At 57.2% G+C, this 20827-nt stretch overlaps 2 protein-coding genes across 5 annotated transcripts in view; both read left to right on the forward strand.

Moving 5' to 3' along the window:
• On the forward strand, window positions 1-17161 carry KIF12 (kinesin family member 12). 4 transcript variants are annotated; one of them, XM_073905870.1, is made up of 20 exons: window positions 1-581; window positions 652-717; window positions 813-891; window positions 1075-1202; window positions 1325-1400; window positions 1779-1913; window positions 2080-2215; window positions 3110-3201; window positions 3382-3520; window positions 4142-4260; window positions 4344-4448; window positions 5008-5104; window positions 5188-5278; window positions 5485-5571; window positions 5953-6043; window positions 6115-6219; window positions 6791-6891; window positions 6987-7105; window positions 7439-13930; window positions 17091-17161. In XM_073905870.1, the coding sequence occupies exons 1-19, from the start codon at window positions 556-558 to the stop codon at window positions 7576-7578; spliced, it is 1932 nt and encodes a 643-aa protein (XP_073761971.1). In that variant the 5' UTR covers window positions 1-555; the 3' UTR covers window positions 7579-13930; window positions 17091-17161. The 4 variants fall into 4 exon arrangements, with proteins under 4 accessions (XP_073761971.1, XP_073761972.1, XP_073761973.1 ...); XM_073905871.1 differs by lacking the exon at window positions 17091-17161 and adding an exon at window positions 7221-7317 and having other exon boundaries at window positions 3110-3294; window positions 7439-7570; XM_073905872.1 differs by lacking the exon at window positions 17091-17161 and having other exon boundaries at window positions 3110-3294; window positions 6791-7105; window positions 7439-7574.
• Window positions 17155-20827, forward strand: part of AMBP (alpha-1-microglobulin/bikunin precursor) — a 13247-nt gene continuing 9574 nt past the window's right edge. The window contains exons 1-3 of the mRNA XM_025888073.2: window positions 17155-17300; window positions 18469-18611; window positions 20111-20187. Of these exons, the coding sequence (XP_025743858.2) occupies window positions 17184-17300; window positions 18469-18611; window positions 20111-20187 (337 nt within the window). The 5' untranslated portion in view covers window positions 17155-17183. The remainder of the gene's footprint in view (window positions 17301-18468; window positions 18612-20110; window positions 20188-20827) is intronic.

Genomic DNA, 20827 nt, shown 5'->3' on the forward strand with positions numbered 1-20827 from the left:
CAGACCTTCTGAGAGCTGAAACCTGGGCCCCTCTCACTCCTTTAGGCGCCTCCCCCTTCCTGGGCCCTGGGGTGCCAAGTAGCTGGAGCTGCCAGGGTGGGGAAGGGAGGGAGGAAGATTACTAAGCTGGAGGAGGTGTAGGTGAGGAGTAGGAAGGGCCTGGTCCATGCTCTGCCCAGGCTTGCTGTATGGCCCTGGTTGAGCCCTTCCTACCCCTGCCTCCCTATTCCCATCTGTGTACAGGAGAGGCTGGTCTGGGTGGTCCCTCCTGATAGGAATGGACAAGAGCAAGGGATCCTCAGACTCCAGAACCCCCTAGCTAGGGGTCCCTTTGCTGGAGACTTTCTCCAGAAGAGGTGGGGGTGGGTAAATCTTTAACTAGCTAGCGCTGGGGAGGCTGGAGCCTTTCCGGATGGATGGCTGCCTGAGAACGGGGAAAGAGGGTGGGGGGTGTAAGGTGTGTATAGCCAGTCCCAGTGTGGTGGAAAAGGGAGGGTAGTGGGGAGAGAAAGGAACGAGACTCGGGCGGAGCTCACTCCGTGTGCAAAGCAGGACATGGAGGAACGCGGGTCTCCCGACGGGTAAGCAGAGATTCTGGGAGGTTCGAGGAGCCTCTGGGCTCAGGGATGGTAACTCCCGTTGCTGCCACAGGGACCCCGCGCGGAGCCTGGAGCAGGGGCCGGAGGGGCCAGAAACGCCCATCCAGGTGGTGCTCAGGTAGCTATAGGTTGGTTGGGGGGTGAGGGGGACGAGGGAGGACAGGACTGGCAGCGACAACGGGATGGACTATCCGCCTTCCCAACGGGCCCCAGGGTGCGTCCCATGAGCGCCGCCGAGTTGCGTCGAGGGGAACAGAGCGCGCTGCACTGCTCGGGAACCCGGACTCTGCAAGTGAGGAACCCCTCTCCCCCTCCCACGCCCCCCCCCCACAAACCTACCTGAAGGCCCCTCCACCCTTTCCCCGGGGGCAACTTTGTCCCAGGCCCCAGCCTCCCCCCACAACCCCGTGAGCCCCGCCCTCCCAGGCCCCGCCCCCAGCGTGCCCCGCCCCTCCTCGGCCGCCCCCTCCCCCAGGTGAGCCCCCCCGGCGGCGGCCCGGACGTGGCGTTCCGCTTCGGCGCCGTGCTGGACGCGGCGCGCACGCAGGAGGACGTGTTCCGGGCGTGCGGCGTGCGGCGCCTGGGCGAGCTGGCGCTGCGCGGGTGAGTGAGGCCCCGCTGACGGCCCGCGCCCCGGGACAGCCCCCCCCCCCCCGGCCCTCAGCCTACCCCCGCCGCCCCAGCAGGCCGTCGCCTGGGTCCAGCCGCGCCCCTGCCGCCCGCAGCTTCTCCTGCACTGTCTTCACCTTCGGCCAGACCGGCTCCGGGAAGACCTACACCCTGACCGGGCCTCCTCCGCAGGTGGGCCGAGCGCAGGTGGAGCGGGGAGGGAACGGGAGCCTCGAAGCCTTGGGGAGCCGCGGGTGGCACACACTTCCAGGGTGAAGGGCCTGCGTGCCGCCCAGCCCCGTTTATTTGCGGACAGCGAAACTGACGACCGGAGAGGGGACGGCGCCTGCCCAATATGGAGCCACTTTTATCCGCTTTACTTAGTAGCTCTCGGTTTTTTCATCTGTAAACGGAAGTGAGAGTTCTGACCGAGGATTGCCGGCGATGTTCTACGGGAACTTGGCACAGTTCCTGGCGCATACTAGGGCAGTCCTCTACAAAGGGTAGTTATGACTGCTACTTTGTGCTTGATCATGATCCAGTCCCTGGCTCAGCTGTTTGTGCCCCCAGGGCGAGGGTGTGCCCGTACCCCACAACCTAGCTGGCATCATGCAGAGGACCTTCGCCTGGCTGTTAGACCGGGTGCAGCACCTGAGCGCGCCTGTTACCCTCCGTGCCTCCTATTTGGAGATCTACAATGAGCAGGTTTGGGACTGAGATGAATAGACAGCCCTCAGGAAAAGGAGGCATTTCTCTCCAAGGAGCATGGGTCAAGGGACAGAAGAGGCTGGGGGACTGTTGTCGGTAAGGGCTGGGGGTGGATGGAACGTGGACTCAGGGCCCCTTCCCTCACCTACCACCCTTATCTCAGGTTCGAGACCTTCTGAGCGTGGGATCTCCCCGGCCCCTCCCTGTTCGCTGGAGCAAGACCCGGGGCTTCTATGTGGAGCAGCTGCGGGTGGTGGAGTTTGGGAGTCTGGGGTCCCTGATGGAACTTCTGCAAATGGGTGTGTGCTACTTCAGGGGTGCTTTGGGGTATGGGGATGCCCATTCCTCAGCTGTTCACTGACTGCACCCCAAGCCCCTGGCTGGAGCTGTGGATTGTGATGATCCGTGTGGGAGAAAAGGGCCAGCAAACCAACAATTCAGACACAGCCCAGAGATGTTCACCCCACCCCACACCAGGCTTGCAGATTCTGCTATCCAAACTCTTGGAATCCTGATGATGGGGTCATGATTGAGTAGAGTGGGGTCAGGGTCATGGTCTCTCCAGCCCAGGGCCTCTGCCTTGGTCAGGCCCCATCTTTGCCCCCTGAGGAGGTCTCTGCACCTCAAGGTTCTCCCCTTCCAGTCTGTTCCCCTACATGCAGCAACCACATCCGTCTTCCTCTCCAGACCCCCAGACCCTTCCAGTTTCTTAAAGGTAAAGGTCATACCTCTTAGGCTAGCATGTGCCCTCTTTCTCTTCCAGCCTCATTCATTCATCAAATATTTATTGAGCACCCACCCTGTAGCAGGCATTGGGGACACTGGGACTCTGGGTTCTGGCCCCAAAGTTGTGCCCAGAGCTGAGCTTTCTGTCTGAGTGTCTGTCCCTCTCCCCCCCCCTCCCCCTCCCTCTCCCTCCCTCTCTCCCTCTCCCTCTCCCCCTCTCCCCACAAGGCAACGGGAGAGATGTCCACAAAATGTGAATTCAGCGGACGTTCCTTTGCTCAGTACTCTTCATCTTCCTTACACATGTCCGTGCTAGAGGCAGACCCAGCAGCCCCTCATTCCCCTTTCCTGCCTCTGTGCCTTTGCACAGGCTGGCCCCTCTCCCAGAATGCCCTTGCTTCTTTTTCTTCATCGGTGACGACATGCTTTTCCTACCAGGTCCAGCTCCTGCCATTTTCCCCCTCTAGGTCTTAGCCGCCGACGGAGCTCAGCTCACACCCTGAACCAGGCCTCCAGCCGAAGCCATGCCCTGCTCACACTCTACATCAGCCGCCAAACTGTGAGTGTCCCCACGTGGGGAAGGAGCTGGCCCAGGGCCACCCAGCAGGGGTCTGCCTCTGGATGTAGAAAGCGACTTGGGCATGCGCTGGAGGTAATAGTGGAAATCGTTGGCTTTGTGACTTTGGTGGGGACGGCTCCTCCCGAGTCCCCATCGAGCCCTGATCTCCCTGTCCCACAGGTGCCTCCAGGGGAGCCCCCCATGGGGGGGAAGCTGTGCTTTGTAGACCTGGCTGGCAGTGAGAAGGTGGCAGCCACAGGATCCCGTGGGGAGCTGATGCTTGAGGCGAACAGCATCAACCGCAGCCTGCTGGCCCTGGGTGAGATGTGGGGCCAGCTGGGCAGACTTCCCATGTCCCTCCCCTGAGCCTGGCCCAGAGCTGTCCCCAGTGGGGGAAACCAGAGGAGATGTAGTGTGGGGAGTCAAGAGCTGTGACCCAGGAGCCACCCGCCTCCTCCTGGTCTCACCATGCTATTGACTGGTACCTCCCCTCTTAGAACTTTATGGGTCTATAAACGCTGAGGGTTTATAAAGGTACATGTTCATTTGAGAGGTAGAAACACTCAAGTGCAGAGGCTGAGCCCTCAGACATTCAGCCTGTCCCATGTGCCCTTGGGAATACTGCGGCCCCATGAAGAGAAGGGAAGTGACCTTCTTCCCACCCCCACCCCAGGTCACTGGGCCTTGATGGTCCCTTCCTCTCCCCACACGGGGAGGTTTTCAGGGAACTCTTCTTCATTTCCTGAGCCCCTGCTGAGTGCGAGGTTCAGGGGTGGTCTGACAGGGCCATCTCTGCCCTCAGGAGCCCCAGTCGAGTGGCAGAGACCGGTCTGACCGAGTAACGAGATCTTGTAGAAAGACAGATCTTTGAGTCACACGGGCCTGGGTGGAGATCCCAGCTCTGCATGTACCAGCTGGGTGGCCTTGTTGTCCCACCCAGGTCACTGCATCTCCCTGTTGCTGGACCCACAGAGGAAGCAGAGCCACATCCCCTTCCGGGACAGCAAGCTCACCAAGCTGCTGGCAGACTCGCTGGGGGGACGCGGGGTCACCCTCATGGTACCCAAGAGGGGCTGGCAGGGAGGAATGGCTCCCGAGGGAGGCGGTCCCGGAGAGGAACACTCAGGGGCAGTCCTCCCCAGGTGGCCTGCGTGTCCCCTTCAGCCCAGTGCCTTCCTGAGACTCTCAGCACCCTGCGATATGCAAGCCGAGCCCAGCGCGTCACCACTCGGCCACAGGCCCCCAAGGTGAATGGAGGGAGACACAGGCAGAGGAGATAGCTGGGGATCAGGCAGTAGCTGGAGCCTGAGTTGGTGTCATGAGAAGTCTGGGACTGAGTCAGAGTTGGGATTAGAGTCAGAATCCTGGTGATGGGGTCATGATTGGGTAGGGTGGGGTCAGGGTCATGGTCAGGGTTAGGGCATGTCTGGGGGTCCAGTCCGATTTGGGATATGATTCGGGGGATAGCCAGGGTCCCAGTTGGTACCATGATTAAGTCTGAGTTGAGTTGGGATCTGACGTAGTGTCTTGTTTGGGGTCAGAATCTGGGCCAGGGTTTGAACAGAACTGAGTTTAAGGTCGGACTTGGAGCAGGTCTAGCTTAGAGTAGGCCCTCCAGGCATACAGCTTTGATAGCAATAGGACAAGGTGCCTCCTCCAGGCGGATGTAGCCTTGTGCCAGGATGCGAGGCTGGCCAGTGAAGCGTGGGCTAGGGTTTAGGCTCTACTCAGCCACCCCCGGAAGCCCTTGTGCAGTGCACAACTTGTACAGCCATAAGCAGCAGCTCTGGGCCTCTTTCTCTGCAGTCGCCTAAGCAACCCCAGCGTTTGGAGATTGAGATATTGCAGCTCCAGGAGGAGAACCGTTGCCTGCGGTCCCAACTGGGGCAAATAGACCCCAAGGGTATGAGCTGCCTGGAGGCAGGGGTGGGGTGAGGATAGGGCCTGGGGCTCCTGTGGATCCAGCCATCTTCCCCTTCCCTGCAGCCTCAAGGCTCAGTGGGGCACGGGTGGCCTGGGCCCAGCGGAACCTCTATGGGATGCTACAGGAGTTCATGCTGGAGAATGAGAGGCTTAGGTAGGGCCCGCCTCAGCCAGGGGGACTGTGCCCCACCCCTCCCCTGTGGGCTGCTCTGCCAAGCTGCACTACTCCCTCATCCACGCTACCCTGCTGTCCCCCCTTGCCTCCTGGGGCTCATACTCTCCCCGCAAAGAGGAGAGCTAACTGATACCCCTCCTGGTAGCTCTGCCTCCCGTCACCTTCCTGGGGCCCGCTCTTTCCAGGAAAGAAAACAGCCAGCTGCAGAGTAGCCGGGACCGGGCCCGGGATGAGCAGCGCATCCTGGCCCAGCAGGTGCAGGAGCTGGAGCGGTGAGCATGGCTGCCAGCCCGGAGACAGGCCTTGGGACAGAGGGCAGATGGGAAAGGGTGGCTCAGTGAAATGGGCAAGAGTCTGGACCCAGACCCCCTGGGTTCGAATTTCAGCTCTGCCACCTACTAGCTGTGTGACCTTGGGGGAGTCATTTTACCTCTGCCTGCCTGGGCTTCCTCTTCTATAAAATGGGGGTAATACAGTGCCTACTTTATAGGGTGGTTGTAAAGTTAGGATTGAATGAGCTCGTATGTAAAGCCTGGAGAACGGTACCTGGCATGGAGTAAGTGCTCCCTGAGTGTGTGTTAAAAGGGGGGACGTGGCAGCCAGCCTGGTGTTGGTTTGCGGGCTGTAGGCATAGACCCCGCTGTTCTCCCCAGGCGCCTCCTCTGTGCCTGCTCCGATCACCAGCCCCACCCCGGCCCAGCCCCACAGTGTCCCTGTGTGATGGCGCCGGCTCCGCCATGCCACGTGAGTCTCTGCCCGGCTGGGAGGGGGGAGGAACAGGACCGGCGCGAAACTTCTGACATGCCCTCTTGCAGGCCCTGCCACCCCTCTGCTCCTGCCCCTGCCACAGCCTCTGCCCCCTGTGCCGAGCACCACTGGCCCACTGGGCCTGCGCACGGGGGGAGCACCACCTGCCCCAGGTAGGACAGGCATGGGGGCGGGGAGTGAGCAGGGGAGAGCTGGAGACTTTGATCCAGGGGGTCAGCGGCCCAGGAGGCTCCGGAGTTGCAGGGTCCCAGGCTGAGGGGCTAGGTGTGGGCCCCGACCCAGGCTTCGGAAAGGCTGGCTCGCTCGCCTCGGCCCCCTCCCCGTCCTGCCTTCTCTCAGGACGCCACGGAGCCTCGCTCACTTGGCGTACTCCCTCGTCCGCTCGCACAGTGCTCATTTACATCTTCACTCACGTGCTCGTTCACTTGCTCCGTGACTCTCCCCGAAGCTCCCAGCTTTGTGCCAGCCCCAGTTCTGGGCACCGAGAATCCCGACAGAGACCAGACACGGTTCCTGCCCTCAAGGAGTTCCTGTCTCCAGAGAGGACCTTCCAAGGGCTACCCACTGCCCACAGAAAAAGGGACCAAGACCCTGCACCTTTATGTCCACCTGATATTCTTGGTGTCCCGTGGGGGCAGACGTGGCCAAGATGGTGGTAGCACCAGGAAGGTGGGGGCACGTAGAGGCAGGGTCACCCAGTGGGGGCTCTGGTCTTTCCTGCAGGTGTTTGGCCCTAAGGCCCCAGGTGGCATGCCCCTCTCTGCCCAGCCCCCACCCTGGGCACCCCCATGCAACCCTGGCTCTGCCAAGTGTCCGAGAGAGAGGTGGGCCAGCCCTGGGGCACTGGGACAGGGGAGGAGGGGACCGGGCCTGGGAACTCGAAGGCTCACCTCCTACCACCCAACCCACCCTGGCCCAGGAGTCCTAGCGACTGGACTCAGACCCGAGTCCTGGCAGAGATGCTGACGGAGGAGGAGGTGGTACCCTCTGCACCTCCCTTGCCCATGGGGCCCCCGAACACGTCACCAGTGCTGAGAGGTGAAGAAGAGAGAGAGGGAGGGGCCCTTTGTGGGATTTTTTTTTTTTTTTTTTTTTTGTGATCTTGGGCCAGACCCACCCTCTCCAGACCTTAGTCTTCCCATCTCTGAAACAGGGTGTGTGTTGAGAGGCGATTTGTAAGCCAATTCCCAAACTTGGAATTCTCTTCCCGGGGCCACTTGTATGTCCAGATGTGTGCAGGAGCCCGTGGTGTATGTTGAGGGAGCGGGGAACCCCCTGAGGCTTTCCCAGAGGGTGTTGGGACACTGGTAGTTCTGGGCGGGGAGGGGCCCAAGGGAGCGCAGGCCTTGAGTCTCACCGTGTGCTCCTCAGGTGGGGCTGCAGTTCCAAACCTGGCCCGGAGACTGGAGGCCCTCAGAGACCAAATTGGCAGCTCCCTCCGTCGCGGCCGGAGCCAGCCACCCCCCAGCGAGGCTACACGGAGCCCCAGCCGAGTCCTCCCTCCCTGCTGAGGGCAAAGCAGAAACCCAGGAGACCGCCGCGTGACCTTGGTCTGGGCTCTGCGCTCCAGGGCTCAGTCCCCCCATCTGCACAGTGGGGATGGCAGCTGCCCTGCCAGGCAGAGGGGAGTTCCTGAGGGCCGCGGGTAGGAGCTGGTGGGCAGTTTGGGGGAGCAGAGGGAGGGTGCCGCCCCGGACTGTGAGAGATGAGACTGGATTTGGGAGAAGCCAGGCAGCAGGTGACGAAATAGACGAATAAAGAGAGGTGTCGGCTCCGAATGTGGTGGGTCCTCTCTCGGGGCGTCAGGCACTTCTGCGTGGAGACATCCCAGAGAGGAGGGACTCTCAGGGGAGCGCGAGGAGGAGAAGAGGACTCTCGGCAGAGGTGCGTGCCCCTTCTGATCAGGAATAGTCCAGGTTGCCATCTCCTTCGTATATGATAGAAGTTTTAGTTGAGCAACTGCTACATGTACCAGGGCAGACGTGGGGAAATCAAATGGTGAGCGTCTCCGTGCGGGAGTGTGAGGGAGACCAGTTCCAGCTGACCTTTGTGCGGGCTGCATGCGTGCTGGTGCTGGAGGGGTCCTGAGGTCTGAGTTCCGATGCCACAGACTTCCTGGGACCTTGGACAGGCCTTGAACCGTCCCTGGATCACTTTATGGTGTTCAGCCAATTAGATGGGAGGTGAGACTCCTTGTCTGTGGAGTTCAAGTGAGGGTCAGGAGGTGAAGAGGATATCAGGATCCCAGGGGGATGCAGTGGGTCTACAATTAGGGGGAAGTCCAGATGTGACATGAGAAATTGGAGGTGCTAGTGGGAGGATCTCATTAAAGAAGGAGCGACGGGACTAATCTTACTCTTCCATTTTATAGTTAGGGAAACTGAGACCCACAGGGCTCATTCCTACCTTTGTTCGCTCATTCATTCATTCAACACTCCTGGCATCGGCATAAACCAGGGTGGTGAACAGGACTGACCAGGGACACGCTGGCTTTGCCCAGGAAGCTCACAGCAGCCAGGTATTGAAAGGCAAGACGTGTGACTGGGCATTCGGGGTGTCCAACAGTGGAGACTCAGTGGAAGAAGGCGGGGCCCAGGACGAGGGGTGACAACCAGAGGCCACAGGCCACTGGGCCCAGCAGAGTGGGCTTGGTTCAGTCCGCAGACTGAACCACACACGGGCGCATCTTGCCTCCTCACTTAACCATGAGTGATCCTGGGCAAATGACTTCACTGCTGCGAACCTGAGTCCTCACATCTGCAGGATGGCTACTATAGTAGTACCCCCTCGCTGGACAGTTGCAGGGATTAAATCTACTTGTGGATGGAAAGAGTACAGCACGAGGCTTTGCTTGTTGCAGACAGTTTAGCCAAAAGCAACTTTCAGTCAATATGACCATTTGATGAAATCGATCTGGGTTCAGAAAAAATTCGTTCCACAAATCCCTATGGAGAACCCACTTTGGACCAGCATTGAACAAAGCCTAAGAATCCTTACCGTCACCGAACACAGGAAACAAGAAAAAGAGCAGAATAGAGGGAACTTGGTGATAAATGCCATGGAGCAAAATCTAGCAGGGAGGTCCATCTGCCAGGGTGGGTGCAATTTTAAATAGGGGGGTGCAGGTGACATTCATGCGGAGACCTGAAGGAGGGGAGGAGGGTGAACCTGGTTAGTGCCATCTCTATTCTAAGTAATTGTGGTGCCACCTGGGCCCCAGTGGTTCAACATCCTCGAGCCTGGGCTCCCCCTCTCCAGAGCCCTTCTCTCTCTCTCTCACTGTATGGGGGCCCTGCTTGCTGGCAGGTCTCCAGCCCCCCGGCGGGGAAGGCCCCTGGCACTGAGCGTGAGAGCTTTCCTCAGCTGCCTCGGGACGGTGGACAGGGACCACCCAGGGGGACCCTGGCTATTGCGGGTTCATTTTGTGTTTGGATGATTCCTCCTTCCGCTGGAGCCAGCCATGATTTTCCAGTTTCCTAGTTCCAGCTCAGCAAAACCCCCACTTACTTTCCCACAGATAGACTCAAGGAGACCAGTTTCCAGCACCCCATCTCCTAGGCCATGTGTCCATCTCCAGGTCAACATCCTTGCTCTAGAACTGCCCCTTGTCCAGAATCCTGAAACCCTGGAGGAATTCCAGAGGACCCCAGTAATGTATCAAGACTCTTCAAGTCCAGTGGTCCTTAGCATGTGAGGACTCCAGAGGGCACTTCTGGAGCCCTGAAAGCTATCGGGCTTCCCCAGGATGCTGGAATCTGAGGTCGCTTCTTCAGCCCCATGAAATAGGGTAATCGTCCTCCAGAACTGTAAGCTTAGAAGGTTTCTGGTACATCAGAATTGAGGGATGCTCTAGGAAATCCTGAAGCACTGTAGACATTTTCTGGAATCCCAGATCCTTAAATGATCTCTCAGAAATTTTAAAACTGTGTGTAGAATTTGGGAAGGATTCTCTGAACTCTCTAGCTGGGGAGGGGGATGTTCAGCAGAGCTTGGAAGGCCATCCATGAGTTCCTAGAATGCTGGCAAATCTAGAGATGAATCTAGATGTCTAGAGCCCTGGCTGAATTCTCCAGATCCTTGGGGACCCTCCCTCTCAGCCAGTGCAGGAACAGGAGTTTGGCTGGAAGCATCACTGTAGGACTTAAGGTTAGGAAGAGCACACCTGTGGGTCCTTGTGCTGCTTTTGAGGTCTCCTCTGGGCATTCAAGCCCAAGATAGACCCCAGCGGGTGCAGATAATGTCAGACAGTGTGCAGACCCCACTGCCGAGAACATCTCCCTCCCATCTCTGCTCTGGCTGCACCAGCCTCCTTTCACCTCCCAGACGTGTCCTGCCTTCTCTCGGGGTCTGTCTGCCCTTTGTCTAGTGACACATTTGCCCCAAATTCATATTCAGGTTTGTACCCAACAGGTTGATTTCAGCCCCTCTGAGGGATAGTTTGTGTTCTCTTAGGTGACTTCTGTTGTTGTGCCCTTGTTGGGCTTCCAGAGATCCCCCTTCCTTTATTTTAATGGTGGGGGCAGTGTGGTGCGGGGGGGGGGGGGTCTTGCTATGAAGCCCGGCATAGCAGCCAGCGGAAGTGTAAGCAGGGGTCTACTGGCTGTCAGGCTGGAGGTCTGGATAGTCTCTAGGCATCGGAACGTTGGGCAGATGCAGCCCCTCTTCCAGCCTCAGTCCGACTTACGGCTGTGAGAGCCTGGGCAAGATAGTTAACCTCTCTGAACCTCAGGCTCCTCCTCTGTAAGGTGGGGATAAGATAGGTTTATCCTGTGAGAAGTTACTAAGCGCTCATAGAAGATAGGAGATGAGGATTAAAAGCAACTCCACATAAACTGTTGAGGACAGAGCCTGGCACCAGGTCAGTGCTACATAAATGCTAATCGTTATTCCTGTTATTATTAATAACGGATGCTCTCAGCACACATGTGCAATGTTCCTGTCCTCGCAGGAGAGGAATTGTCACGATCTGCTCCCTGGTCATTTCAGACTCATGAACTGGTTGATAGCCACTCTGCCGGCTCCTTCCTACGAGGTGACTCTTCGAACGTGGATTCTTGCAGGGAGAGAGTGGCCATCCAGGACTGTCTCCCCGTGCAAGAGCCAGGGAAGAGTCCCCGCTGCTCTGCCAGGGCTAATTAAGAGACATTCATTTGTCTTCATTGAAGGAGGGCCAGGGGGACTTTCCAAAAAGTCCAGCTTGCCTCGAGGTTTTGGGAACGAGCTATTTTAGTCCATCTGAGGACATTCGGTGATATCAGCTCGGTCAGCCAAGAGTCAGGGCAGGTCCCTGGAGGTCCTGCTTTAATGGACAGATAAGACCAGCCTGCAAAGAGCAGGAAAATGCCTGGGTCCTCTTCCTGGAAACAGTCCAGTCTTTGGATGTTTACTCCTTTGGGAAAACTGTTTCTTCACTGGCGCAAAGGGAGCTGGACAGTGGCCACAAGCTCTGTCCCCTGGACCTCAAGGGCACTCAGTTCCAGAGTGTCTCACTTTGCAAGCTGCTTCTCCAGGCTAAGCCTGCCTCTCCCACAGTCAGGAGGCTAGACTGACAACATCCAAGGGCACTCTTCACTCCGCTCTCTTCAAGGAGCAAGAACATGACCTGTCCTTCATCATTTCATTCCTCTACATCCCATGGGCTCCTCTTAACCCCATTTAATGGAGGGGAAAACTCAGATCCTAAAAGGTGAAGTCACTTAGGATCACATAGGCAAGAAGGAGGCACAGCCGTAACTGGGACCCAGGTCTGTCTGGAAGCAAAGTTCAACCGCTTGACCATCACTCTGCTAAATGAAGCTTGGGAGTCCTCCCGGCCATGGCACACAGACTAATTCAAAACTGGGGACACAAGGAAATGCCACCACCAAACAAAGTCTCTTTGCCTTTTGGACTGTGTCCTTGAGCTTTCTAGTCATTCGCTGATCATGATTTAAGGACTTGGAGTAGTGATTCCAATCTTCTAGCCTCCTTCAGCTGCCTTGTAGTTTGGTGGTCCTTGGGGGTCTGACCTACATTCTCCTTCACAGCTCTAAGGAAGTCAGTTGGTATGTGTTCACTGAGCACCTACTAAGTGCCTGACATACTGCTCCGCCCCAGGGAGGAAGGGATGGGTCAGGTCTTGGTGTGGCAGGCCCGGAGCATGCTCTTGGCTGGGGAAGGGAGAAGCAGGCACATGTAAGCCTGACTCCTGCAGTGAGGAGTCCAGTGGAGGGCAATGACCCACCCTTCTGCTCCAGGTGTCTGAAAGAACAGGGCCCAAGGTCCTGTTTAGGAGGGGACAGGGTCTGGGAGGTAAGCAGAGTGACGCAGGTGTCAGGGAGACAGATCCGAGTTCGAATCACAACTTATTAGCTGGGTGGCCTTAGCACCTGTTCACCTGAGCCCTTAGCCTCAGTTTCTCTCTCTCTAAAATAGAGCAACCGTTGTAGTAAAGTGATGGAGCCTTAATGGGAGGATTCAGTAAGATGTGCTTGTAGGGCGCCCGGCCTGGGGCCTGGCACATGTAGGAATTGAGTCTGCCTTTGTGGTCTAAAGCAGTGGCACCCAAGTCTGGTTCACCAGGAGAATCTTCCAGGAAACTGTTTCTAAAAGGGCCCCATCTAAGCATCCAGCTCTGTAGCTAGGTAGGGTATAGGCAAGGTAGAGGCTGAATGTTCTATATTCCCCAGGGGATTTGAAGCAGTCCTGGGGCAAGGAAGGCCGGGTTCTAGTGCTGGTTCTACCACTTCTATGGGCCTTTGCTGTAGGCCTCTGGCTCCTGGTCTGTGTGGAGCCGGCTGAGCAAACCTGGGTGGTCTTTCTAGAAGTTCTCTGCTGCCCTCTAGCGGACATGGGGCGCTCTCACCTCCTGGCAGTGTAATTCCTGCATTTCTGGGGCCCTTACCTGGAACCCCACGCTGTGCTAGGTGCCTGTGAGGATGCAGGCCCCTCCAGTGTGCACACTTGGGGAGCAGGGAGGATGCTCACAAATGTCCCTCACTGAGCTCTTATATCAGCCGTGTCCAGTGAGCTGCTTTAGCCTCATTTGCAGGTCTGGATGAGGAAGGTGAGGTCAGGGAAGGAAAAGCCTGCCCCCCCATGGTCACCCAGCAAATCACAAGGGCTGGGACTCAAAGTTGTAGGTGGACTAGCTCTTTGGGATGGGTGGGGAAGAAGTAAAGCATAGAAACAGCCGAGCAGTGGAAGGTCCCCTCTCCTGATGCTATTTATGGAGTCCGGGTGCTGCCCACCTCCAATTTCACCATGAGTGGGCAGGCCACACTCTGAGTCCAGGGGAACTGCGCAGAGTCAGGTGTCTGGGGCAAGGCCTGGGGCTGGATACCTCCTCGTAGGGAAGGAAGGACCCTGCTATCCCCTTCCACCAAGGCCCGAACTCTGACCACGCCCTCTGGTCTGAGTCCTGCCCTGTGGCCTTGATGTCCCTGTTGGTCCTTCCTCCTTCCTGGAGAACCTCGTAGGGAGTTGCTTTCTGGCCCTCACTTCCACTCCCTCTTCATGGATCTCTCCCGATTACAGATCTGATGGGCCATTCCCTTCTGAAAACCCACTGGCACTCCCCACCCATTCCAGATTCACGAGCAGACCTTTGGGCTGGCATCGCAGTCCTACATGCTGGGCCTCGGCCCCCTCCGCAGCCTCACTCTCGCTACTTGCCTCCCCTCCCCCACTCCCCCGCCCAAGCTCCAGCTCCGTAGTTTGGATGGTTGGCTGGTTGGTTGGCTGGTTGGTTTTTGCTTCCCAGATACATCGTTGTCTCGCCATCTGCCTCCTCTTCGGCTCCAGTGGTGCTGTCCCTCGGTCTGGAGCACCCTCTCCTCCCTCCACGGGCCCCCTTGCACTTTTGTCTGGCGAACTCCCCAGCAGGTTAGACCCCCCTCCCCTCCCTCTGTGCCCCATCACTGCAGTGACCATCTGACTTACCATCTTCTCCTCCCCCCCCGCCCCCCACGAGGAGTGAACTCTAGGAGGCCCTTCGTGTGCTCCATCATACCCCCAGCACCAAGCACCCCAGCTCAGCCGTAAGCTGGGTGACCTTGAACAAGTCCTTTTCCCTCCCTGAGCCCCCATGTGTTCATCTGAAAATGACCCTCCGTTCCTGCCGTACCTCCTGGATGGTAGGCCCTCCGCCTCCACTTGGGCTGGTTCTGGAGGTGGCCCCAGAGCCTCCACCCTCCCGCCCTGATGGCCAGAGGGGGAAGAGGGGTCAGCATCCCCAGACCACTAATGACCTTGCATCCTGCGGTCCAGGGTTAATTTTTTAAAAAACAGCTCAAAGTCCAGGTGGGCTTTGGAAGAGTTTGCTCTCTCTGTTTGCTCTGGTTAATCATCTCAGGATAGCAAACATCCCTGGAGGCAGGCAAGGAGATCAACATCTAGGCCTCTGCCCCCCCCTCCCCCCGGGAGAGGCCGTGTGGCTGAATGAACAGTTCTGTCCTAAAGAGGCCAGTATTTGTCTTTACCCCTGTGTTCCCCAGCCTTCCCGTGGGGTCAGTGGCGTTGACAGTCCTAATGCAGACCTGCTGGGAAGAGCAGAGGAGCCGTCGTGAGGCTGTGGGCAAGCTTCAGAGAGGGCTCTATTCCTCCTGACTGTTAGTGTTTCAGTCTCATACCAGCTCAGTTTCCCCCCAGATAGAAAGCTGGAGTTCATCACCAGGTGGGACAGTGGACAGTTTACAGAGCACTCTGACCCACTGCCTCACTTGACCTCTTGGCGGACAGAACAAGGACTGTTATCTTCAGTTTATAGATGAGGAAAGTGGGCTTTAGAGAGGGAAAGTCCTCTGCAAAGATAGTGGAAGAGAAGTCAGGGCTTCTGGCTCCCAGTTCTCTGAATGCCTCTTATGGCAGACTGCCTTCCTTCTACCACCGCTAACCAAACCATGAGAGATTGAGAAACCTTGTGAACAAGAGGGAAGGTAATTGTCCCCAGAAATCTAAGCCGAGATGGGTGGTGTGATAAAATTTGTAACATGGCTTTGAGCTTCCTGGCAGCCAAAGCAAAAAGGAAATGCCGTCAGTAGCCAAGGTGTTGGTGATGGAGCAAAGGAAACAGTCACTTAGGAATAGAGACATATTTGTACCTGATACTGGTGAGAGATGAAGGTATTGGGTGGCTCTTACAGAGGGACGTGACACACCATTTACTGGTGCCGCTGGGGGGAGGGGGTTCTCCTGGATTCTCACATGAACGTGGCTCTTGCTTTTGAACCCCCTATCTGAAGGGGGCATGCCCAGCCATAGCAGGGGGCCTTCCGTGAGCATGGAATGTTCCATGTCAAGAACAGGGAGGAAGTAAGGACAGCGACTCTTGACTGTTGGAAAACAGAGCTTCACCGAGAGGGCCCACAGTAGCAGGGGCAAGAGTTTGAGCTTTGGAGACAAACAGACCTAGGTTTTTTTTTAAAAATTCTCTTTGAAATTGTTTAATGAACAGTATACAGTTTCCTAAGGCTGCCGTTAACAAAGTATCACAACTGGGTGGGTTACAACAACAGAAATGTATTCTCTCCCAGTTCTGGAGGCTGGAAGCCTGACACCAGACTGTCAGTGGGCCCACAGTCTTCCTGAAGTTTCTAGAAAAGAATCCTTGCTTGCCTCTTCCTAGCTTCTGGTGAGTCCCAGCAGACCTTGGCATTCCTTGACTCGTATGTAGCTGGCTCCCATCCCTGTCCTGGGCTTCACATGGCTGTCTTCCCTGTTCGTCCCTCTGCGTCCCTCTGCGTCTGAGTCTCCCTCCCCTTTCTCTTATTAAGACACCAGGCGTTAGATGTAGGGCCCACGCTCATCCATTATCACCTCATCTTAGCTAATTGCCTCTGCAGATGAGGTCACATTGAGGTCCCAGGTGCACACGAATTTTGCTGGGGACACTGTGTTCAACCTGCTACAAACACATTCACCTTTTACCACGTGCCAGACGCTGCCCTAGGGCTTTTGCAAAGCTCCGTGCCCCTGACCTCACAACAGTTCTGTGGACCAGCAACTGGCGTCCCCATTCACTGATGAGGAAGCCCAGGCAGTGGGAGGACACGTCACTCGCCCAAGGCCAGCACGGGATGCAGGCTGGCTCCTGAGTCCATGCTCTCAGCCACCGCCCACTGCCGCCTGTCCCAGCAGCTCTGCTTCCCAGCAGGGAGCCCCGGGGCAAGGCACCCTACTTCTCAGAGCCTCAAATCCTCTGTCTTTATTCTCTGTTTTTCTTAAAGATTTTACTTATTTATTTCAGAGAGAAAAAGCGCACGTACCCATCGTGCGCACCCGAGTTGGGGGGAGGGGCAGAGGCAGAGGGAGAAGCAAACTCCCTGTTGAGCAAGGAGCCGGACACCGGACTCAATCCCAGGACCTTGGGATCATGACCTGAGCCGAAGGCAGCCGCTTCACCGGCTGAGGCACCCCTCAAGTCCCCTGTCTTTAAAGAGGGAAAAACAGCACCTACTTTCTAGAGTTGCTGTAGGGATTGAATTCCATTCTGTGGTACGTGTAAAGTGTTGGTACAAAGCTGGTTTGGAGCAGGTGCTCAGGGAATGGAAGCTGCTGTGGAAATCATCGTTATTATTCCTACTCTTCCTTGCTAGGACTCCAGGAAGCCAGGGGTCAGAGAGGGAACTCTGGAGACAGGATGCCTGCGTCCTCATCGGGACTATGCCTTTAGACGCTCCCCCCGCCCCCCGTGGGCTCTGCTACGTCGTTTCTTCTCCCTGGGCCTCCTGTTTTCTTGTGTGAGGAAGGGGCCCGATGAGCTCACTCTGCTGGCTCCCACTGGAGGGGGAGGTTCAGGCAGATGACCCACTGGGAAAGGCGACAGGCTGCTCATCTCCTCTCTGCGGGGAGCCTGGGCTGCACCTGGGCCAGGTTGTGTTTGGCCAGTGCCTCCCCTGAAACAGCCACCCTGGCTCCTTGGGACCACTGACCCGGGGCAGGACATTGCAAGGGATCGATCAGACCTGGGCTTGGGGCCCTGATTGGTTCAGGCTGAGCAGGGCAAATACCAAGGTCACCTACAAGCTGCTGGCCCCCTCCCCAGCCTCAGTCCGAAGCTGCCGTAGGCAGAGAGGCGGTGGCTCCTGTCCCCAGACAGAGCCTGTGAGCGACACCTGAGGCAGAAGAGCCCAGAACCATGTGGAGTCTCAGGGCTCCGTTTCTGTTGCTGACTGCCTGCCTGGCCGTGAGTGCCAGTCCCGTGCTGACGCCGCCTGACGCCATCCAAGTGCAAGAGAACTTCAACATCTCTCGGGTAAGGCTGGCCTCTCTGGCGGCGACGGCTGGCTGTCCGAGCAGCTGGGCCTTGCGGGTGCGGGGGTGGGGTGGGTTGCAAATCTCCCAATCTGGAACTCAGGGCTGGGTTCCTCAGGGCCTGCTCAGACCGTCTGGGGTTCGCTACGACGCTATGCACCTGCCATTCTGCGAGCCTCTTGTCTGACGATCTCACGATCTCCTGTGTGAACCTGCCCCCCTGGGCCGCAGGGGGCTCTGTGCCTTCCGTTACAGATTGCAGCCCACCCTGGGGAAGGCTCCTGCAGCCCCCTCACATGCTTAGCTTCTTGTGACTTCCTGCCCCCCCTCCCCAGCCCTTCGGCTTTCGGCCACTCCCCTCTCCCCACAACCTGTTGCCACCCTGGGTGCGCCGCCCTCACAGGCCCGGCTGTGGACGGAGATCCCGGGTGGCACAGGGCAGACGTGGGAGAAGCAGGAGAGAGATCGAGCCGGTGGGACTCAGAGGGCTGGGCAGGCGCAGTGTGCGGGAGCCCCAGGACCGCCTCCCAGCTCCCACTCTGGGCGCAGTCACTGGGTGACCTGGAGGGGCTCTCGGACCCTTCTAGCCGTGGATTTTGTTTATGCTCAGAGACAAGCAGGGGTTGTGGGTGGAGGGGCACTCGGTGGGGCGGGGGGGTGCTGCAGTGGTCTGGCTCATTCCTCAGGATGTGTGAGGGCTTTTTCAACTCTATGCTTTGTGGCCAAGAGGAGGAGGTAGCAGGCTTGTCCTGAGTTAGTTCAAGGAGGGGAGATCCTTTCTAGCCCGGAGCTATGGGCTGCCTGCCAGGTGCTGAGCTCCCTGTCTTTGGAGGAGCGAAAGACAGCTGGGGGAGCAGTGGTTGAAGATGACCTTCAACCCTGGGGCTCGGGGCCTCATCCAAGTGAGCAGCACAGATCCTCTACCTAAGCAGAGTAAGGCCTTCCACTGAGCGGGGTGGGTCCCCATCTGCACTCCCACTTCCTAGGCTTGCCGTGAGGACGGAAGTTCCACCATTAGGCTCCGTCCGTCCTGGAAGCTGCGTGGTCTCCGATTAGCTGTCAGACATTACAGCTTCTCATTGACAGGAGGGAGGGGAGCAGGTGTTTGGCAAGTTGTCTTTGCGGTCTGAGGCAAACCCAGATCCTCAGAGCTTGTGGCTGCCTCCTAGATCTACGGGAAGTGGTTTCATGTGGCCATGGGCTCCACCTGCCCGTGGCTGAAGAAGTTCATGGACAGGATGTCCATGAGCACGCTGGTGCTGGGCGAGGGGGCGACGGATGGGGAGATCAGCATGACCAGCACACGTTGGCGGTGAGTGAGGGGGTGGGGTGGGAGGGGGGGAGAGGCCAGGGCCCACCTGCCACCCCAGCCCAGCCTCAGTCATCACCCTGTCCTGGAGAGTTGAGCTCTCCTCCCAGCAGGAACCTTGCCTCTGAGCTCCAGGTCCCTCTGCCGCCCTCGCCCAGGGCACGCCTTCTGAACTGTCCCATCAGCACCTGGGGGCCAGCACCCCAACACATGCCTATTTCAAAATCTGCTCTTGATCCTTGGGTGTCCTTAGCTCAGTCAGGACCCTTCCAGCCCCCAGGACCCAACCTGGAAACCTGGGTAGGAGGCAGGTGCTAAGACCCCTCTCTCTGCTGCCACAGGCCGCGCAGTCCACCATCAGGCCCTGTCCTTTCTCTTCCTAAATCTCTCCACGCTGTCCGCTTCTCCCTTCTGTACCATTCCCGCCCTGGCCCAGGCCACCTGCCTTTCTTTCCAGGCTGTCTACCCTCCTCCCCATCTCTAATCTCAAACCTTTTACCCAGCAAACAAAAGGCCTCTTGAAAACTCAAGTCTGCTTAAACCTTTCCATAGCTCCCTATGGCCCTTGGGAATAAAATCCAGCTCCTTTGATGTGGCCTGGGCCTCTCCCAGCACTTACCAGGTACTCTGTGACCAACCCAAGTCGACCTTCTTTCAGTTCCTGGAACCTTCCACCATTTCGCATCTGATGTTCCTTCTACTGGGAAAATCTCTCCCCATCTCCCTGGGCTAATTCCTGTGGACTCTTTAGGACTCAGGTTCTGTGTCATATCCTTCAGGAAGCCCTCCCTGACCGCCACCAAGGTTCAGGTTACATGCCTTCCTTTGTGCTCTTGGAGCACCTCAAGCTTCTCTCCGCATGGCACCGCACTGACTGCGTTGGGTCTCTGGCCTGGCCCTGGGCCCCACTCAGTTCTAGGGTCCGTGAGCAGACAGAGTCCATCCTGCCCTCCTCCGTGTCCTCCGCATGTAGCACAGTGCCCAGCACACAGATGTTGCTTGATAAATGTTAATAAGATAATGAGCAGTCATTGTAACAACAGTTGGTGTGTTCGTAGTGCTTACTGTGAGCTGTTTAATAGTATCTCAATGGACCCTCATGACCGCCATGTGAGGCTTCACGATCCCCATTTCACAGATGAGGGAACTGGGGCCAGAGAGACGCAGGGTAATAAACACATCAAAGCATTCACTGATCACCCTCCCCTCCCCACGTGTCAGTCTGATGTGCAGATTTGGGGAAGGAAGCTGATGTTTAGTGCTGGCTTTGCCGAGAGGATGGCATGGACTAGTCCCTTTTGTCTCTGTCCCTCTCTTCCTTCCTAACGTGAACGGGTCCCCTAGCACTGGGGTGAGGCTGAAACAAGACATTTGGGAGTGTTAACTTTCCAAGTTACAAAAAGGGGAAAAAAAAAAAAGCGGAAAGGACCCTGTGGGAGAGTGGGTGTCGGGACCTCGGTCTCTGCCAGCGGTTACCTTTCTTCTGGTTTGTACATCTCCAGGAGAGGCACCTGTGAGGAGCTCTCCGGGGCTTATGAGAAAACCAGCACTAACGGAAAGTTCTTCTATCATAATCCCAGTAAGTTGAGTTGGAGGCGTCTTCCGCAGTTCTGCCCTTTGCTGCAAAAACCTCGATGTGTCCGAAGCTCTCTTTCTTTCTGCCTCGGCACTCTCTGCCCCCAAAGCCACGTTTCTGAGATGCTTCCTGTAGGTTCCTCCTCATCCTTCGCCTCGTCGTCCTCCTTCCCCCTCTGTGTCCTTCTCTCTCGTGCACTTACGGGCATCCAGAAAGAAAGGGGTGTTGCTGAATTCTGAGGATAACATCGGGATCTCATCAGCCCTCATGGTAGGCATCCGCAATCAGCTGATAAGAATTTGCTGAGCAGCTGCCATGCCCGGTGTGCATGGTACTGAGTGACAGAGGGATTGGGACATAAAGATAGCCATTCATCCGGCAGATGTTTATCAGATATGCTGTGTGTGTCAGATAATTGTATGAGTGGTTGAATATACGAATGTTTGGGTAGATGGATGGTTGGAAAGAAAAGATGAGTGAGAGAAGCAGCAAATGACTGGTAAACGAGTGCAGCTACGGGTGGCAGGTGAGTGAGTGAATCGGTCATCTGATAGATCAACTGATAGACTAATGAGTGGAGGGAGGAAGAGCAGGTAAGGGAGGAGGAAAGGAAGGAAGTGGATTTATGGTGTGATGTATGGAG

This window comes from Callorhinus ursinus, unplaced genomic scaffold (assembly GCF_003265705.2).
Source record: "Callorhinus ursinus isolate GAN/ISIS: 27379988/994484 unplaced genomic scaffold, GSC_fseal_2.0 scaffold24, whole genome shotgun sequence".
Taxonomy (NCBI): Eukaryota; Metazoa; Chordata; class Mammalia; order Carnivora; family Otariidae; genus Callorhinus; species Callorhinus ursinus.

What these genes read in the sequence shown, in the direction of transcription:
- KIF12 (XM_073905870.1), top strand. Translation starts at nt 556, where the DNA reads ATGGAGGAACGCGGGTCTCCCGACGG. An exon ending in CCCATCCAGGTGGTGCTCAG is followed by an intron (nt 718 to 812) that starts GTAGCTATAGGT and finishes AACGGGCCCCAG; the next exon opens with GGTGCGTCCCATGAGCGCCG. An exon ending in CGGGAACCCGGACTCTGCAA is followed by an intron (nt 892 to 1,074) that starts GTGAGGAACCCC and finishes CCCCTCCCCCAG; the next exon opens with GTGAGCCCCCCCGGCGGCGG.